The sequence below is a fragment of the Neoarius graeffei genome, chromosome 21 (assembly GCF_027579695.1).
Source record: "Neoarius graeffei isolate fNeoGra1 chromosome 21, fNeoGra1.pri, whole genome shotgun sequence".
Lineage (NCBI taxonomy): Eukaryota > Metazoa > Chordata > Actinopteri > Siluriformes > Ariidae > Neoarius > Neoarius graeffei.
Genome location: NC_083589.1, coordinates 13,523,099 through 13,544,488, shown reverse-complemented (window position 1 = coordinate 13,544,488; position 21,390 = coordinate 13,523,099). Strand labels below are relative to the sequence as shown.

General features: G+C 41.1%; 1 protein-coding gene across 1 annotated transcript in view; it reads right to left on the bottom strand.

The window, feature by feature from the left end:
• Nucleotides 1-21,390, bottom strand: part of cntn1b (contactin 1b) — a 165,939-nt gene that overhangs the window by 94,163 nt on the left and 50,386 nt on the right. The window contains exons 3-6 of the mRNA XM_060903505.1: nt 9,686-9,750; nt 8,904-8,945; nt 8,637-8,763; nt 8,194-8,375 (exon numbers count right to left, since the gene is read on the bottom strand). Of these exons, the coding sequence (XP_060759488.1) occupies nt 8,194-8,375; nt 8,637-8,763; nt 8,904-8,945; nt 9,686-9,750 (416 nt within the window). The remainder of the gene's footprint in view (nt 1-8,193; nt 8,376-8,636; nt 8,764-8,903; nt 8,946-9,685; nt 9,751-21,390) is intronic.

Below are 21,390 nucleotides of genomic sequence, written 5' to 3'. Positions count from 1 at the left end.
TAGGACCCAGTATGTCGGACAGGAGGCTGAAACAAGCCCGGCAGAGGAGGATAATGAAAATTCGTTTGGACTGTACACAGCATACAAAGCTTCAGATGGTAATGATGGCTATGTGGTTGATGTGAACACTGAAGGCCAGAACATACAGATGCAATTAGACACAGGAGCATGTGTGTCTCTTATGTCAGAGATCACCTACAAGGGATCATTGGCTCACTTGCCACTCTCCCCATGTAAAATACCGCTGTCTACTTTCTCTGGAGAACCCATCCCAGTGTTAGGGAAGGTCAAGTCAAGTCAAGTTTATTTGTATAGCACTTTTAACAATAAACATTGTCGCAAAGCAGCTTTACAGAATTTGAAGGATTAAAACATGAGCTAATTTTATCCCTAATCTATCCCCAGTGAGTAAGCCTGTGGCGATGGTGGCAAGGAAAAACTCCCTCAGACAACATGAGGAAGAAACCTCGAGAGGAACCAGACTCAAAAGGGAACCCATCCTCATTTGGGCAACAACAGACAGCATGACTATAATATTAACAGTTTTAACATGAAGACAGTTTCGTTGATGTTGTAACTCTTCATTGATGGAAACTTGAGTGCAAAACTGTTCATGACAACTGCAGTCCTAAAGTTAGCAAGTCAACTGTAGTCCTCAGCCGTAAAAGCATTACTGTAAGAGTCCAGAGCGTCCTCCAGGTGTAACTTTCAACTGTCCTCATGGGGCCATCCTCCACAGGAGCAATGCGATGAGACTCCAACCAGACACAGGGCACCAGGATGGATCAAGCAGGTCCGAGGAGCAGAAGAGGTCAGCACCTCGATCCCAGGACTGACATGTAACTCAGAGGGACAGATTTGGGGGGGAGAGAGGGAGAGAAAACACAGGTTCTTAGGTATGCCCTTAAAATGACACAAGTATGGTAGGCTCGCAGAGACAAGAGTCTTGACATCAGGCATAATACACAACAATGGCATGTTAATATGGTTAAAAAATATCATGACCTGCTCTGGCTGGATGCTTGATTGGGTGATGGGAGCACACTCCTCAGCAATGATGGGGTGCAGATGGGACCCTTAGGGCTGGCCAAGACAAGGTGGTGGTGAATGTAGAATTTGGACAACAAGCAGCCAGCATACCACTGGTTATCATGAAGGGCGACCAACCAGCACTACTGGGCAGAAATTGGCTCAAGGAATTTAGACTGAACTGGAAAGAAATACTCCAAGTCAAGGCAGCAGGAGACGTTACTGATCCAGAAGTGGCAGTAATCCTACAGAGGCACAAAGGGGTATTTGAGGAAGGCCCCAGCACCATCCGTGAGTTTAAGGCCTCGATCAAGATAAGGCCAGAAGCACAGCCAATATTTAAGAAAGCAAATCTGGTGCCATATGCTCTAAGAGAGGCTGTGGAAAAAGAACTGGATAGACTAGAAGCTATGGGAATTATATCAAAAACAGACAAAAATGAATGGGCTGCACCTATAGTGACTGTGCCGAAGGCGGACAAATCGATATGGATTTGTGGAAATTACAAAGTGAATATAAATCAGTGTGTGGAAGAGGAAACTTATCCATTGCCCAATACTGAAGATCTTTTTGCAACACTGGTTGGAGGCAAGTTGTTCACTAAGCTGGATTTATCACATGCCTATCAGCAGTTGGAGTTGGATAAGGACTCAGAAAAGTACCTTACAGTCAACACACATCGGGGGCTCTACGCTTACCACCGGCTGGCATATGGAGTCTCAAGTGCCCCGTCCATCTTCCAGGCAGTGATGGATCAAATCCTACAGGGAATAGAACATGTGACCTGTTTCCTGGATGACATCTTAATAACAGCAGGTTCAAGAGAAGAACATCTGCGTAAACTGGAGGAAGTGCTGAGCCGTCTGGAAAAGTACAATGTGAAGGTTAAGCAATCAAAATGTAAGTTCATGACAGACAAAGTGGAATATTTGGGACACATTGTGGATAATGAGGGGCTCCATGTCACAGAAGAGAAAGTGAAAGCTATTGTAAACGCACCTAGTCCCACCAATGTCACAGAGTTACGTTCCTTCCTGGGACTACTGAACTATTATGGCAGGTTTGTGAAAAATCTGTCTATGTAGCTGCGACCTTTGCATGATCTACTGAAACGGGAAAGTGTTTGGAAGTGGACATCGGACTGTGAGGCTGCGTTCGTAAGTGCAAAAGATCAACTACTTCAGAGCACCATAGTGGTTCATTATGACACTCGGAAGCCATTGAAACTAGCCTGTGATGCTTCGCCTTATGGTGTCAGTGCTGTCATCTCCCATGTGATGGAGAATGGAGAAGAAAAGCCCATAGCATTTGCATCTCATACATTAACCGTGGCAGAAAGCAAATATGCTCAAATCGAGAAGGAAGCCCTCTCTATTATTTTTGGAGTGAAGAAGTTTCACAAATATCTCTATGGGAGGAAGTTTACTCTCATTACTGACCATAAACCCCTCTTGGCAATCTTTGGGCCAAAGTCAGCTATTCCCACACTAGCCACTTTGAGAATGCAGCGGTGGGCGCTCATATTGATGGCTTATAACTATGAAATAGAGTATCGCCAGTCTGCAGACAATGCAAATGCAGATGTCCTCTCAAGGTTGCCAAGCAAAGTCAAGGATAACACTGCAGAAGAAGGGAAAATCTTCTATTTCTCTATTATGGAGGATTTACCTGTGAAGGCCAGTAACATTGCACAGTGCACAAACAAAGATCCTGTGCTTAGCCGAGTGAGGGAGCTCACTCTAAATGGATGGCCAAGTCATGCAAGGGAGGGGACATTTAAACCATTCTTTATAAGAAGAGCTGAACTATCAGTGGAGCAAGGATGTGTTCTCTGGGGAATGAGAGTTATAGTCCCTCCAGCTCTCAGACTAAAACTGCTACATGATCTTCACCAAGGTCATCCTGGCATGTGCCGCATGAAAGCCTTAGCAAGAGGCTACATGTGGTGGCCCTGTTTGGATAAGGACATTGAAAAAGCTGTACAAGAGTGCAGTGCATGTCAGACCATGAGACAACTACCAGCAGCGGCCCCACTGCATTGATGGAAATGGCCAACTCGGGTGTGGCAACAGATACACATAGATTTTTGCGAGAAGGATAAACAGTATTTTTTGGTTCTTGTTGACAGTCACTCAAAATGGTTGGAGGTGGTTCACATGACAACCACAACATGAGCTAAGACTACTGAAGTTCTGCACACCATTTTTGCATCTTATGGACTGTCTGAGGAAGTGGTTTCGGACAATGGGCCACAATTCACATCCAGTGAATTTAAGCAGTCTTTGAGAGGAAATGGCATCAAACAGACCTTGGTCCCAGCTTATCATCCCGCTTCTAATGGGGCAGCTGAAAGGTCAGTGCAGACAGTTAAATCTGCGTTGATGAAGCAAGTGTTGGCAGATAAAGGGGTCTCTTACATTGCAGCATAGACTAGCAAATTTCTTACTGATGTACTACTGATGTACTTACTGATGCACACCACACACAGTAACAGGTGTTTCACCAGCTGAGTTGTTTCTTAAACAGCAGATGAGGACCCAGTTTAGTCTTCTGAAGCCAAGTCTCTCTGAAACTGTTGAGGAGAAACAACTAAGTCAGAAGAAATACCATGACAAAGGAAGAACCAAGTTGAGAGAGTTGTCCGAGGGTGATCATGTGCGTGTGAGAAATTTTTTAAGGGAAAGGGGACATGGATCACAGGAAAGGTTGTAAAACGACTCGGACCTGTTTCTTACCTGATGAACGATGGTGTGAGAGAGCGCACAGTGCATGTTGATCACCTGTTACTCTCGCATGAAGAAGTTGTGGATTGCAACACTTCAAGTGATGATACTCACCTGACACCAGATCTGGATTCACCACAACCAAGCAGCAGCACCCAGGAGGCAGATGTGAGGATTTCTACTCCAGTACCAGCTCGCTCTCTGGTGAAGCCTCCAACTCTCCCTGCAAGACTCAGCCCTGTAGCCTGCCCTCACTCTCCAGCCCAGTACAGGAATACTCCAGTGAAACCAGTAGAGCCAGTGGCTGTCTCAGCTGCCACCCAACAACCTGGGCATCGCTATCCAGATCGCTTGCGGGTTCCACCAAAAAGACTGAATTTGTAAAGAGCAAGGGAACTGTATCCTTTTGGGGTCAAGTGTTCTGATTATCGTAGTTGTTTCTGAATAGTTAATTATTAGTTAATAAGTTGAAGCTAATTGTTCTGTCTATGAGGCTGCTGGAATAGGAAAAAAATAAATAAAATGAGACAACACAGTTTTAATTTGCAGAAGAAGACCCTTTAAGTTTAGGTTAAGCAAATGTTATGTTCACAGTATTCATGCTGATTGCAGTATCTTGAGTTTTGGGGGTTAAAGTTTAAAAGGGAGGAGTGTAGTGTATGAGAATATACTAATAGAGTACACTGCCCTCTTGTGGAATTAGTAGAGTACGTCCAAGTCTGTAATGTGTGTTTCCGGTTGGTTAATGTCTGAGTAAAGTCCAAGCCTGCACGCTAAGTCCGGTCTCTGTCTGACTTTTTAAACCCACATCAATATATTACAGGCAGGTGTAGGTAAGTGGCTATTTTTTTGTAGCCATTGCCTGACTTATGAAGGTCGACACACATCTGCCTTACTTGAATGTGTGTTCTCTTGTCTTTCCCATGTTGAAGAATGGATAAGAGAAATAGGCCTCTGTGTCACATCATATTTATACCCCAGGGAAACAGGATGTGATGAATTACTAATTAAAGGTTCCTAGATACTCTGATCAACTTTATAAACTACAGTAGAAATGACAGAAATGCTTCAATTACATTTATTTTCTAGGAATTGTTATGGGTGCCAATAATTGTGGAACAGGTGATTTTATGAAAAATAATAATTTCTTAGTCAGGGATTTTTTATTTTTTTTAATTCATTTGAGTTAAATGTTACATTTTTCTACAATTTTCAGTGTGAGATTATGCTTCTGCAATAAAATGTAATTTATTTTAAGGCTTTTAACACAACCAGGGGTGCCAATAATTGTGGAGGGTGGTGTAACCTTAAGTTTGTCTTGGATGATAGATTTTTTGTGTTCCGGTAAGTGGTAGGGGAGGCTGCGCACCATCACCTCTGGGGCATCTTGATGTGGTGTTCTATGAGGTGAGTGCAACCAAGAAAAGGCAAGAAGAAGAAGAAAAAGAAGCAGCCTTTATTTGTCACATGTACACTCAAGCACAGACTTAAGCATACAGTGAAATGTCTCCTCTGCATTTACCCCAACTGAAGCAGTGAACACATGCATGCACACGCAAGTGAACAATGAACACACACACACATACCCAGAGCAGTGGGCAGCTATGCTACAGTGCCCATGGAGCATTTAGGGGTTAGGTACCTTGCTCAAGGGCACTTCAGCCCAATCTCAGGCCATGGCTGCCCCATGTTAACCTAACCACATGCCTTTGAACTGGGGGAAACCGGAGCACCCAGAGGAAACCCACACAGACATGGGGAGAACATGCAAATTCCATACAGAAAGGCCCCTGTTGGCCGCTGGGCTCGAACCCAGAACCTTCTTGCTGTGAGGTGACAGTGCTAACCACTACACCACCGTGCCACCTCCTTTTGCAACTTGGTAACCTCTGTGAGTTGGGACGGCGAGAGATGGTTTCCACAGGGGACTGGAGCAGGTCGTGTGGTGGATTTTGTTTAAACCTCTGACCCCAGCTCCTCCCTCTCTGGAACTACCATTGCCAATGCCATGGGGACCCCCTCAGTCCATAATTTGAGCAGGTTGAGGTGGTATATCTGCTGCGACCTGCCTCTATCAGTTTGCTTCACCTCATAGTCAACGTTCCCAACTCACCATGTGACCTCAAAGGGCCCCTGCCACTTGGTGAGTAATTTACAGCTTGATTTAGGTAATAATATGATAACTTTTTCTCCTGGTGTGAATTCTCTGAGGCATGACCCATTGTACAGCTGGGACTGGTGCTCTTGTGCCTGCCACAAATTCTCCTGGATTAGATGACTGAGTATGCAGAGTTTTGTGTGCAGGTCAAGAACATATTAAATCTCTCATCCTGCTCCCACCTCCTGTTCCTCCCCTCCCTCCTGGTACCGCAGAGCCCGCTGACTGCACATTGCTGGAGTGGTTTAAGCAGTGCTTAAGAGGCTATAAAGAGGGTAGTTGGGTTTTCTCAGAGCATGATAACTGATTCCTCCCTTCTCTCCCTGCACAGGTCATCTTGAGGATGAAGAGGAAGACAACAGAGAAATCAGCGCTCACACCAGCAATCACCCCCGCTCCTGCTTTCACCAGCAGAGTGATGAAAGACCCAGACGCAGCCAGCCTCCACTTACAACCCTGTGCTAGGCCAGCTCTGGCTCTCCACCGCCAGCACCTGTTACACTTCTCTCACCCCTCACACTTCCTCTGTCTTTTTCTAAAAAATAAAAGAGCACTTACCTTTTCCACTAAACCCTGGGTTGAGTGTCTGTGTTCCCTGCCACAGCAGTGAGTGCCACACCATTTAAAAGTTACATATGCTGCCCCCAGAGAGGGAAGTGCTACTATATTTTAGCTAGCTAGAATTAGCAGGCTAGCTGTATTTAACAGCCCCAGGGATCCACAAAGCCTCATGGAAAGATCCTGCTTACAGCCTGTGATCCAGTATACACAGAGGGCTATGAAATTACATTAGGTTAACCCTTTCCCTTCACCCAGAACTTATCTTTTAGCTAGATAGCTAATGTTAGGTGATTAGCTCATTCTGTTGGATATGTACTGTTTATGATAATGAGCTCTTGTTGGGAGATTTTGCTCTTTCATCTGTTACTCAGTAGCTCAGGCACATTGATGTGCAAAATGAATGTTTGTTTTGTTTTGGTTACAGGTTCTGTCCTTGCCCAGTTTAGTTTCCTATTTCCTGATCCTGTGCCGCTATTATAGTTCTGAGTTTGCTTAGTTCTTTATATCTTTCAGTTTTTATATTTGACTGTATTTGCATCCACACCTTCTTGTCTCTGACACACATTCCAGAATCTTTAAATTAGTTGTTGAATTGTGTTTGTATTGTATCACTGTTTATTTGCTTCACGTATATTACTTGTTTTATTTAAAATATAAATAGTTTTGAACTGCTGGACTGCTTTATACAAAATTCCTGGCAGTAAACATTCTGCCTTGAGAGAAATCTATGCTAATTTGGTGTTTTATTAAGTGACCATATGTGCAAAATAATGAGTCATAAATAATTCTCATGTGGTTAGGCTTCAAGGCGCATATAATACAATTAATCAAATGAGATGAAAATCAAAAGCATTTTATTAAGATGTTCCCTATTTTGATATCAAAAATCTATTTTGTATAATTTGACACAAAATAGCTATCCAAACAGATAAAATAAAGACTTTATGTAGCACCATTCTTACTCACTGCCTGGAGTATAGTTGAGTCTTCACTATCATTGTGAGCTTTAATACCTAATTTGGTAGTATTGCAGAACTTGTAGAACAGATTTAGAGTCATCAGAGGCTTACTGCATAGTGTTATCCTCGGTAACTGTGAATGTCACCACAAACTTTTTTTTCCCTTGTAACAGCTGCAGACAATTGAGTCTCAAATATTAGGGGTGTGTCCCAAACTATATACTACTACACTAAATAGTATGTTAATGTATCAATGCCATTCAATCATTCTATTTATAGTGCAATATATGGTCTAAGTCTCATTAGTATGTGACCAGCATACTGAAACAATGTAAGTATCATTCCACCTAGCACTTAAAGAAGTGCTTTAGTCTCCATCAAAAACATACTATGCTCATTCTGTTTGTTTATCTGTTCCTTTGTTTGAAGATAGCCAGTATCTCAGCTGTTCAGAGAACCAGGGGAAGTTCTGCCAGTACAGAAAAGAGCCTTTACACATGTCTTCCTTGTATCTGGAGAGATGGGTGGGTTTAGTTAAGCTGAGCTTGATGGGAGAAGGGAACATGGTGCAGGGCAGGATTTGATAAATAACCTCTAAAGGTTATTTATCAAATCCTGCCCTGCACCACGTTCCCTTCTCCCATCAAGCTCAGCTTAATTAAACCCACCCATCTCTCCAGGATGAGAGGACAGGGGGATAATCCATTTTTGGATTGTCAATAAATAAATTAAAGAGAAACATTTACAAAAGGATGTCACTTACATCCAAACCTCACAGTGGCCTCTTTGCTGACGACTGTGCCATAAACGTTCTTAGCCACACAGACATATTTTCCAGCATGCTTACTCTTGTCGGGATTAGTGATTACCAGGTTTCCTCCCACTAAACTGTAATGTTCATCCGGCTGCTCCAGTAGCTTTATCTCCCAGTTATTATGCCACCACCTGCAAAGAAATAGTGATCGTTAACCTACATATGGTGAAAGGAAAGCTAGGGTATATTTTTGTATATGCTTTAATTTAGTGGCAAAGTATATGATTATTTATTTAAAATATTCATTAGATTCAGCAACAAGCTTGACTCATTGACATCATGGTATCAAAACCAGGAAATAAGTGAAAACTCGGTCATTTTTTATCATTAATATGACTACACACAGAACATAGAGTCAAGAGTCTAACAGCCCTGTAAAAAGTAGGTATTACTTGACAATGGCTGGTGGGTTGGCTCGCACTCTACAGTTCATGGAGATTTTGGTTTCAGGAGAATCCTCAGCATATATGGTGTCTAAGGGCTCCTCCTCAAATATGGGTCCAAATCCTGTGGCCTCCTCTGAAGCAGAAAGAAACATTTTTATAGTAAAAACATACAACCAATACAAACAAGTTGTATATACACTTATGCTGTCCTCTGAAATAAAGGCTGATTGGATGACTATTCATATTTTGGAAGCAGAAACAGATGTGACTTACTGTCAAAGATTCTGGGCTCAAAAAATCTAGGCTTGATGGTATCTACATAAGAAAAATAAACACCGAAACTACTGATTTCAGTCATGATAATGTTTTAATTAAGTTTTAACTTGAGGAATACATTTCAAAGTGAATATTTAAAATAAAGACATATACACTGATCAGCCATAACATTATCGCTATTGATGGGTGAAGTGAATAACAGTGATTATCCCACTAAAATGGGACAAGAGGTGGGATATATTAGGCAGCAAGAGAACAGTCAGTTCTTGAAGTTGATGTGCTGGAAGTAGGAAAAATAGGCAAGCATAAGGATCTGAGTGACTTTGACAAGGGTCAAATTGTCATGGCTAGATGACTAGGTCTGAGCATCTCCAAATTGGCACATCTTGTGGGGTGTTCCTGGTATGCAGTGGTTAGTACTTACCAAAAGTGGCCCAAGGAAAGACAACTGGTGAAGTGGAGACAGGGTCATGGGTGTCAAAGGCTCACTGATTCACATGGGGCATGAAGGCTAGCCCATATGGTCCAATCCCACAGAAGAGCTACTATAGCACAAACTGATGAAAAAGTTAATGCTGGTTAAAACAGAAAAGTGGCAACATTCACTTTTTCAGCAGTTTGTACTACAGTAGCTCTTCTAATATATCCCATCCCTTGCCAGGTTCCATTGTAATGAGATAATCAGTGTTATTCATTTCACCTGTCAGTGGTCATAAAGTTATGGCTGATCAGTGTATATAGCACATATACTGTAGATTTCTGTATTGGAATATACCTACCTGCTGATAAAAGCAAGGAGAAAAAGGTCAGCAACACAAGTGGGGACCCCATTATGATGCCACAACTGACAGGTGATAAAAAGCAGAAAGCATCCTATTAATAGGATACTGGACAATTAGATCCCATAAGCAAAATGCAATTCATTTTCATCTTTGCAAATTTTATTATTTGTTATAATATATAAAGGGATTCTCTCATGTTTCTTTGATGTGCTTGTTTAGGAATGAACAGAAGAGCAGACAAATAAATCAGTGGAGTCCAGTATATTGGATGTTCAGAGTCTGTGAGGGTTAATATGATAAACTTTCACTGTTGTGTTTTTTGCTTGCTTGTGTTGACTTAGCAGTTAACCAGCTGGTATAATTTACTTTTAACCACTATCTCTATTACAATATCATTCCAATCTGTGTAGACATTGATGTAACAATTTACATTTGAATAATATTGCACATTTCAATACAGGATAATTATAGCAAATAAGTGAATTAATGGTGATAATTTATTTTACAGTGCACAATATAGCCAGAGAGCTCAAATCAGTGCATACAGCTGGGATACAGCCAATTAGCCATCCATGAATTGAAAGTGCAATTTACTTCCCCATATTATTTTGCAGTCAATTAATAGAACAAGCAAACTTATATTTATAAAATAAGCAATATATACACAATAACTTATGTATTCCACTTAAACAGAGAAGCACTGACTGCCCTCCAGACCTCAGACTCCAGACCTCAGTCTGGTCAGTGCCTGATCTCACTAATGCGCTTTCAGCTGAATGAACACTAATCTCCACAGCCACACCTCAAAATCTAGTGGAAAGCCTTCTCAGAAGAGCAGGGATTATTAGAACAGCAAAGGGGAATAAATCTAGAATTTAATTTTCAACAAGGACATATTGGTCCTTGTTGAAAAGGTCAGGTGTCTACAAACTTTTTCCCATATAGTGTACTGTATGGGCGGCACGGTGGTGTAGTGGTTAGCGCTGTCGCCTCACAGCAAGAAGGTCCGGGTTTGAGCCCCGTGGCCGGCGAGGGCCTTTCTGTGCAGAGTTTGCATGTTCTCCCGGTGTCCGCGTGGGTTTCCTCCGGGTGCTCCGGTTTCCCCCACAGTCCAAAGACATGCAGGTTAGGTTAACTGGTGACTCTAAATTGACCGTAGGTGTGAATGTGAGTGTGAATGGTTGTCTGTGTCTATGTGTCAGCCCTGTGATGACCTGGCGACTTGTCCAGGGTGTACCCCGCCTTTCGCCCGTAGTCAGCTGGGATAGGCTCCAGCTTGCCTGCGACCCTGTAGAAGGATAAAGCGGCTAGAGATAATGAGATGAGATGAGTGTACTGTATATCATTGGAAAATTGATTTGCTTCATTTTAAAAAATTCTAATCACAGTCTTGGAAATCATTACTAAAAAATCTCACATTAACTTAATGCAAAGAATCTCCCACAGAAGCATACACACAAAGATCTATGTACTGTATATACACTCAAAACTTCATACCCTTAGACACAAACAATATTTTCATTGTATATCTACACATAAGAATAGTTTCTGTATACAAAATAACGTTTCATACAATATTAAGAAACCTACACTCTTATGTCTATCATATGTCTGTCTGCATGTAGCCATGGGGCATAAACAAAAGCCCCAGGTGGGGGAAGATTAAGGTCACACTTATGAAGGAAAAGATGTGTAGTAACTGGTGTTTTTTGTTTAAAAAAAAAAAAGACAATGAAAGCTGGCTTATAAATCAGCTCTGTTTGCCCCAGCATCTTCTTTTAATGCTGTGCAACACTTCCAGTGCATCAACTAAGACACTTAAAACATTTTAAAATAACAGTTTCTCTGTGTGACATGCTCAGTGTGGACGATCACCTGGGTAGAGCATAAACTGCTTTTTCTCCTCTATTTTCATATTATACCATTTGATTTTCACTTCACTTAGCTCACATCATTCACACTAAGCTCTATCAGGATTGTGCTTTGCATTCTATGGGAAATCAACATAGATTTCTTCTTCTTCTTCAAACTATAGTTAGGCCCTTAAATTCAAGTACAAAGAAAATCACTGTTTCCAAAACTTTTGTAAATGCAGTGGAAGATTTTGATTCTGTTTGTCTTATGCAAACTTTTACACACAACTTTACTAAAAGATTGATAAATAAGGCTCATTGTCCACAATGTATCACATATGTAACACTGCAAATGTAACATCACTGTAAATTATTCACGTGATGAAAAATTAGGTGGTGAAGAGGCCAAAAGAAATGGCCCAGGATTGCATATTATTATACTTTTAACTGCATATATTTTTAAATTGTGCATGTGTGTGTGGGTGAGAGAGAGAGAGAACGAGAGAGCGTGTGAGTGAGTGAGAGAGAGAGAGAGAGAGAGAGAGAGAGAGACAGAGAAATGTATCTACATATATGTTTAATGTTATTCTGTACTCCGATGCATTTCTCTCTCTCTCTCTCTCTCTCTCTCTCTCTCTCGCTTGAAAGTATATCCTTCATCACTGACCTTGGCATAATGGTCTCCAATGATTTGTCCTGGTCAAAGCACATAGAAGTCACTGTTTCTAAAGCAAACAAAATTCTTGGTCTCCTTAAGAGAGTCTACTGGGACATACGAGACTCCAGCACCAGAAAGCTGCTATACTGTGCAACCGAAGCTGGAATATGGTAGTAGTTTGTGGTCACCTTACACTACTAAGCATCGAGCCCTCTTAGAGAATGTCTAGCGAAGAGCAACTATATTCGTATTGAACTATCCCCAAAACATGACATATAGAGAGAGACTAATTGAACTTAATTTATTGCCTTTAGAATATCATAGAGAAATATCAGATTTACTTCTATTTTTTTAAGTCCAGAAACCACCTGTGCACTTTTGAACCATATTATCGTACATGCAATTATGACCTTAATAATTATAATTTTATTTGCGAACATAATCAGGATTACTATAGGAAATCATACTTTGTCAGGACTGTTGAATTGTGGAACTTGTTGCCATCTAGTACAAAGGAAATTAACCTATTTACTACTTTAAAGAACAATCTAATTAATATTTATTTGTCTAAGCGAGGAACTCCAGGTTAGATATTAATTTAGCTTGATATACATTTTACTCCTTTGCCATATTCTTATTTACTTGTATGTACTTTTAGAGTATATTCTTAATGTATGTAGTATTGGAGGGGGTTAGATCGCAATTGGGATGCAAGTTCTGTTTCTTTCCCCCCATCACACCCCATTTTAGATTGAATTATCTATTTTGAGTTAATAATTGATCCTCTTTCTTTTATTTGTATTGTAATGTATTTTTGGTGATGAATTCATTAAAATCTAAAAATAAAATAAATCTAAAAAGATGCCAAACTGAGTATATGGGCAGTGGTTAGCACTGTCACCTCACAGCAAGAGCCCAGTGGCCGACGGGGGGCCTTTCTGTGTGGAGTTTACATGTTCTCCCCATGTCTGCGTAGGTTTCCCTCACAGTTCAAAGACATGTGGTTAGGTTAACATGGGATGGCCTTGAGCTGAAGTGCCCTTGAGCAAGGTACCTAACCCCCAACTGCTCCCCGGGTGCTGTAACATAGCTGCCCACTGCTCTGGGTATGTGTGTGTGCTCATTGCTCACTTGTGTGTGTGTGAGTGTGTGTGCGCATATGTGTGTGCATTATGTGTGTTCACTGCTTCAAATGGGTTAAATGCAGAAGATAATTTCACTGTGCTTGAGTGTGCATGTGACAATAGTGGCTTCTTCTTCTTCAAACTATAGTTAGGACCTTAAATTCAAGTTCTCAAAAAATAAAAATAAAAATAAAAATGGGGAAGTAGGGCTAATAGGGGCAAAGTCTGAATAAGTTTGGGTTACAACTGAGATTTTTCAACCATGTGTGGGATTGAAACAAGTACACCTCTATTCTCAATCATGAAAGCGATCATGTTGCATTAAAACAACAGAAAATAGACTGCTGCCAGCCTAGTCTTTGACACAACGGTTATAATTACAGTTCCAGAGGTGCATCAACAAAGTAAACGTGTATTTCTATTAAAGTAAAAACAAATTTAGCTTACTTGTTAATTTTAATTATGAAATACTTTATACAAACACTGCATTATACTCCTATCTGACCCATTTGTCTTTCCATAGTCATAGCTCTGCCTCGCATAGCCTTCCTTCCTGCTGTTCCCACCGGCGGCTGGTCAAAAGAGATAACTCTGGAAGATAAATTCAGCGCTTTGTGACTGTTTTTTTTAATGATATTTGAGAATTTGTACAAAGCAAATTAATTAAAACCATAGCTTTGTTTTCATACTGTGGTCAAAGTAAAAGCAAACGTATTAACCCATCACTTCATGATTTCAGGTCGGAAAGACAATAAAATAAGCAGTATTAAGATTATCAAGTACTGGGTAGAAGTAGATGAGTCAGTAAGCGCAGAGAGCCGCCACCCTACCCAACCCATCCTTCCCGAGAGCGCGCGCACACACACACATGCAGCAGCATCAGCACCAGGCAGGATGCGCAAGCTTTCCTGCATTGCGGCACTCTGAATATTTCTCTTTCAAGCTTTCTTACTCTGTGATAAATAATTTCAGTCGAGTTAACATCATGTCATGCGAAACATGTATAATCGAAGCAAGGGGGGGGGGGGGGGGGGGGGAAATCCTACCTGCACGACACGCTTAAACGCAGAAAAAAATATTCCCATAAAGCTCCGGGGTCAGGACAGAACAGGAGGACAGGACAGGAAGGACGCTGCTACATCTCCCCACAGCCCACTGACTGTAACAGGACGATACAGACGCGCAGTTAGTTGTGAGGGAATGGAGAAGAGGATTATCCTGGAGTAATAATACAGCGGTCTTGTCCAAATGCGCCCTAAACACTGCAGTAATCTCCCAAACCCGCACTTTGGTGACGTCATCGAGATGCGGTCCTATAGAGGAGCGAGGTGATTAGGACAGCCCATCAGTGCTCAAGAGCTCACAGCCTTTTTTAAAGTTAGAGTTTGAGATTATCTTCTGAACAGATATTACTTTATTTCATTATAACATGGGGAAAAAACTTCTTGCTGTGTTACAATACTGTAGGTAGCCTATATTAATGGAGTTTTACATTATTACACCAGTAGGTGTTTAAACCTTTCATAAAATGTTGAACTAATTAATTATCGAAATATGAATCACACTTTATTCACACAAAGCTGAAATATGTTAGAGATAAAGGGCACTTGCTCTTCTTGAAAGCGTCTGAGTCATTACCTTTGGATGATGTTTCATAAAGTTTTGAATACTGCATGCATCTGAAACACGAGCTACATTCTCAGGTTTCGTACAGAATGTTATTTTAGACCATTAGAGATGTTAATGAGGTTGAATGTACATAAACCCCATACTGAAACTGTTTATCAAATGCCTGTTCAGCAGGAATGCATCTGGTTTATATATTAATTCCCATTTAACTTCACTTAGTTCTCCTTTCATACCATATAGCTTGTTCTAACCTAAAGTACAATTATATTAGCATACTAAAATTGTTCGGAGGCAAACTTGCAATCACAATAGCACATTAAATATATTAATGCAAATATTACAACATAAAATGTTCTGACTTATCAGGTTTATACCCACCATGTTTTCTAAATAGGCAACTTAATTCATCTGAAATATTTTCACTTAGAGAGATAGTTCAAGAAATGCATATACATTTTTTATATATAATTTTTTATACATATACCTTTATGGCGGCACAGTGGTGTAGTAGTTAGCACTTTCGCCTAACAGCAAGAAGGTTCTGGGTTCAAGCCCAGTGGCCGACAGGGGCCTTTCTGTATGGAATTTGCATGTTCTCCCCATGTCTGCATGGGTTTCCTCTGGGTGCTCCAGTTTCCTCCACAGTCCAAAGACATGCAGGTTAGGCTAAACTGGTGGCTCTAAATTGTCCATAGGTGTGAATGTGAATGATTGACAGGAGAAAACCTCTATAATAATCCAGTAGAAGGCAACAGGAAACAACTTCACTTAGCAAATGTTCCCTAGAAACTTTGATGGCTAAAGTTGTCAGAGTGGCCATGTTACTGTAGTGATATGCTAAAATGGATGGATACCTTTATACAACCCCAATTCCAAAAAAGTTGGGACAAAGTACAAATTGTAAATAAAAACGGAATGCAATAATTTACAAATCTCAAAAACTGATATTGTATCACAATAGAACATAGACAACATATCAATTGTCAAAAGTGAGACATTTTGAAATTTCATGCCAAATATTGGCTCATTTAAAATTTAATGACAGCAACACATCTCAAAAAAGTTGGGACGGGGCAATAAGAGGCTAGAAAAGTTAAAAATACAAAAAAGGAACAGCTGGAGGACCAAAGTGCAACGTATTAGGTCAATTGGCAATAGGTCATTAACATGACTGGGTATAAAAAGAGCATCTGCACAGAGCTTTATAAATGATCTCCCAGAGCTGTCAACTTTGATTGGGTCACTGTCAGCCCCTGCAGAACTCGATCAGGCAACTGAATGCTTAGAGTCAACATTCCGCCATACTTTAGATAATGTAGCTCCTCTAAAAAGGAAAATGGTCAGAGACAAAAAATTAGCACCCTGGTATAATGATGACACTCGCACATTAAAACAGACCACTCGAAAATTGGAACGTAAATGGCGTCAAACAAAACTGGTAGTGTTCAAATTGACGTGGAAGGAGAGCTTCCTGAAGTATAAAAAAGCTCTTAGTGCTGCGAGATCAACATATCTCTCCTCCCTAATAGAAGATAACAAAAATAATCCTAGATTCCTATTTAATACTGTAGAAAAATTAACCAGGAATAAGTCCACTATAGACACATGCACACCTGCAGTATGTAGTAGCAACGACTTCATGAAGTTTTTTAATGACAAAATTGAGAATATCCGACAAAAAATTCAAACTACTAATTTAAGGTTAGACAATGAAAGTGAACTTGTAGTTAACAATATAACTGTATCAGATCATCAGTTAGAATGTTTTACTCCCCTAAAAGAAACTGAATTACTCTCATTAATCTCTACATCAAAAGCCTCAACTTGCGTACTAGATCCCTTACCGACACATCTATTCAAACAGATAATGCCTGGAGTAATTGAACCGCTTCTAAAAATAATAAATTCTTCTCTTATGATTGGCTATGTACCCAAATCCTTTAAACTAGCAGTTATCAAACCCCTGATTAAAAAACCTGACCTTGATCCCTGTCAGCTGTCCAATTATTGGCCAATATCAAACCTCCCCTTTATCTCCAAGATCCTTGAAAAAGCTGTGGCACAGCAGTTATGCTCATATTTACATAGGAATAACATCCATGAAATGTATCAGTCAGGATTTAGACCTCATCATAGCACAGAGACAGCACTGGTTAAAGTAGTAAATGACCTACTGTTGGCGTCTGATCAGGGCTGTGTCTCGCTACTTGTGTTGCTTGACCTTAGTGCAGCATTTGATACCATTGATCATTCCATTCTTCTGGATAAACTAGAAAATGTTGTGGGAGTTAAGGGAATGGCCCTCTCCTGGCTCAGGTCTTATCTAACTGATCGTTATCAGTATGTCGATATAAATGGTGATATTTCTAGACGTACCGAGGTAAAGTTTGGTGTTCCACAAGGTTCTGTCTTGGGTCCACTGCTTTTTTCTCTATATATGTTACCTTTGGGCGATATTATTCGTAAACATTGTATTAGTTTCCACTGTTATGCTGATGACACACAGTTGTATGTCTCTGCAAAACCTGATGAGAGACACCAGCTTAATAAAATTGAGGAATGTGTTAAGGACATTAGACACTGGATGCTTATAAATTTCCTTCTGCTTAACTCTGACAAGACTGAAGTACTTGTGCTAGGACCACATAAAGCTAGAAGTAAGTTTTCTGATTACACAGTAACTCTGGATGACATTTCTGTTTCTTCACGTGCAGCAGTAAAAGACCTCGGAGTGATTATTGACCCCAGTCTTTCATTCGAAACTCACATTGATAACATCACCCGGATAGCTTTCTTTCATCTCAGAAATATTGCAAAGATAAGAAATTTAATGTCATTGCATGATGCAGAAAAACTAGTCCATGCTTTCGTTACCTCCAGGTTGGATTATTGTAATGCCTTACTGTCTGGATGTTCCAATAAGTGCATAAACAAGCTCCAGTTAGTTCAAAATGCCGCAGCAAGAGTCCTTACTAGAACTAGAAAATATGACCACATCACGCCTGTCTTATCCACACTGCATTGGCTCCCAATCAAATTTCGTATTGATTATAAAATACTACTATTGACCTTTAAAGCACTAAATGGTCTCGCACCACAGTACCTGAGTGAACTTCTGCTCCTCTATGACCCGCCACGCCTACTTAGATCAAAAGGTGCAGGCTATCTGCTGGTACCTCGTATAGTGAAGGCTACATCAGGGGGCAGAGCCTTTTCTTACAAAGCCCCACTGTTATGGAACAGCCTTCCAAGTAATGTTCGGGAATCAGACACAGTCTCAGCATTTAAGTCTAGGCTGAAAACATATCTGTTTAGTCAAGCCTTTTGTTAATGGTGTTTATGAGGTAAAGGAGTAGATCTGGAGGGTCCTCAGACATAGAGTGTTTTGGTAAACTGGGATGTATGGATGCTGTCAGTCCCCACTCGCTTGCTCACTCGAGTTTGTTGACGGTGCAGTGGCTGGCTGCTTTATGTCCCGGGGCTCCCTCATGCCTGTGTTACCTTCTGGCTCTCTCCTTTTAGTTATGCTGTCATAGTTAGTTGCCGGAGTCCCTGCTTGTACTCGGTGCAATATGTATACTGTTCCTACTTATTCAGGTGACATTGGGCATACCTAACCACCTGTGTTTTCTTTCTCTTCCCCCCCCCCCCCAAATCTGTCCCTCTGAGTTACATGGAGTCAACAGGAAATCTTTTGGTGGAGACGGTGGGGACCTCGACTGGCTATCGTAGCCTGCAGGGAATCGGCCGTCAGACGTTCTGTCGCATGTCCCAGACCCGGTGAAATGTAACTGAATTGTCTTGGCCAGGCCTAAGGGTCCCATCTGCATCTCATCATTGCTGAGGAGTGTGCTCCCATCACCCAATCAAGCATCCAGCCAGAGCAGGTCATGATATATTTTTTACCATATTAACATGCCATTGTGCGTCATGCCTGATGTAAAGACTCTCGTCTCTGCGAGCCTACCACACAGATTTAATACTTGTCATTTTTAGGGCATACCTAACAACGTGTTTTCTTTCTCTCCCCCCCCATCTGTCCCTCTGAGTTACATGTTGATCCTGGGATTGAGATGCTGGCCTCTTCTGCCCCTCGGACCTGCTTGATCCATCCTGGTGCCCTGTGTCTGGTCGGAGTTTTATCGCCCCACTCCTGTGAAGGACGGCCCCATGAGGACAGTTGAGGGTTATACCTGTTAAAACTGTTAATATTATAGTCAGGCTGTCTGTTGTTGCCCAAATGAGGATGGGTTCCCTTTTGAGTCTGGTTCCTCTCGAGGTTTCTTCCTCATGTCGTCTGAGGGAGTTTTTCCTTGCCACCGTCGCCACAGGCTTGCTCATTGGGGATAGATTAGGGATAAAATTAGCTCATGTTTTAAGTCGTTCAAATTCTGTAAAGCTGCTTTGCGACAATGTTTATTGTTAAAAGCGCTGTACAAATAAACTTGATTTGATTTGATTTGATCTTGGAGTGGCAGCGGCTCTCAGAAGTAAAGATGAGAAGAGGATCACCAATCCCCCTAATTCTGCACCGACAAAATAGTGGAGCAATATCAGAAAGGAGTTCAACAGTGTAAAATTGCAAAGAGTTTGAACATATCATCATCTACAGTGCATAATATCATCAAAAGATTCAGAGAATCTGGAAGAATCTCTGTGCGTAAGGGTCAAGGCCGGAAAACCATACTGGGTGCCCGTGATCTTTGGGCCCTTAGACGGCACTGCATCACATACAGGCATGCTTCTGTATTGGAAATCACAAAATGGGCTCAGGAATATTTCCAGAGAACATCATCTGTGAACACAATTCACCATGCCATCCGCCATTGCCAGCTAAAACTCTATAGTTCAAAGAAGAAGCCGTATCTAAACATGATCCAGAAGTGCAGACGTCTTCTCTGGGCCAAGGCTCATTTAAAATGGACTGTGGCAAAGTGGAAAACTGTTCTGTGGTCAGGCGAATCAAAATTTGAAGTTCTTTATGGAAATCAGGGACGCCGTGTCATTCGGACTAAAGAGGAGAAGGATGACCCAAGTTGTTATCAGCGCTCAGTTCAGAAGTCTGCATCTCTGATGGTATGGGGTTGCATTACTTCATGTAGCATGGGCAGCTTACACATCTGGAAAGACACCATCAATGCTGAAAGGTATATCCAGGTTCTAGAGCAACATATGCTCCCATCCAGACGACGTCTCTTTCAGGGAAGACCTTGCATTTTCCAACATGACAATGCCAAACCACATACTGCATGAATTACAGCATCATGGCTGCGTAGAAGAAGGGTCCGGGTACTGAACTGGCCAGCCTGCAGTCCAGATCTTTCACCCATAGAAAACATTTGGCGTATCATAAAATGGAAGCTACGACAAAAAAGACCTAAGACAGTTGAGCAACTAGAATCCTACATTAGACAAGAATGGGTTAACATTCCTATCCCTAAACTTGAGCAACTTGTCTCCTCAGTCCTCAGACGTTTACAGACTGTTGTAAAGAGAAAAGGGGATGTCTCACTGTAGTAAACATGGCCTTGTCCCAACTTTTTTGAGATGTGTTGTTGTCATGAAATTTAAAATCACCTAATTTTTCTCTTTAAATGATACATTTTCTCAGTTTAAACATTTGATATGTCATCTATGTTCTATTCTGAATAAAATATGGAATTTTGAAACTTCCACATCATTGCATTCTGTTTTTATTTACAATTTGTACTTTGTCCCAACATTTTTGGAATCGGGGTTGTACCTTGGGCAGCACAGTGGTGTAGTGGTTAGCACTGTCACCTCACAGCAAGAAGGTTCTGGGTTCAAGCCCAGTGGCTGGCAGGGGCCTTTCTGTGTGGAGTTTGCATGTTCTCCTGGGGTCTGCGTGGGTTTCCTCCGGGTGCTCTGGTTTCCCTCACAGTTCAAAGACATGCAGTTAGGTTAACATGGGATGGCCTTATGTTGAAGTGCCCTTGAGTAAGGCACCTGACCATCAACTGCTCCCCGGGCACAGTAACATAATTGCCCACTGCTCTGGGTATGTGTGTGTACTCATTGCTCACTTGTGTGTGTTCACTGCTTCAGATGGGATAATTGCAGAGGACAAATTTCACTGTGCTTGAGTGTGCATGTGATAAATAAAGTCTTATTTTTCTTCTTCTTGGGTTCTTAACAACAAAGAAGTGTACATTAAGATAGAAATGTTAGAATAGATAATAGAAATGCTGAAAAGCAAAGATGTGTTAAAAGTAATTAAAATACACTTTTCTACATTTTAGTATTTTTAAAAAGAGTAGTAAACAGTAATACTCCAAACAAAGTCACTATTTGGTGTGATAACCCATTGCTTTCTAAAAACACATCAGTACTCTCAGGTACACTTTGTGCAGTTTTATATGGAAATTAGCTGGAAAGTTTCCCTGAAAACATGCTGTAGAAATAGTTAAGGTGGGTGGA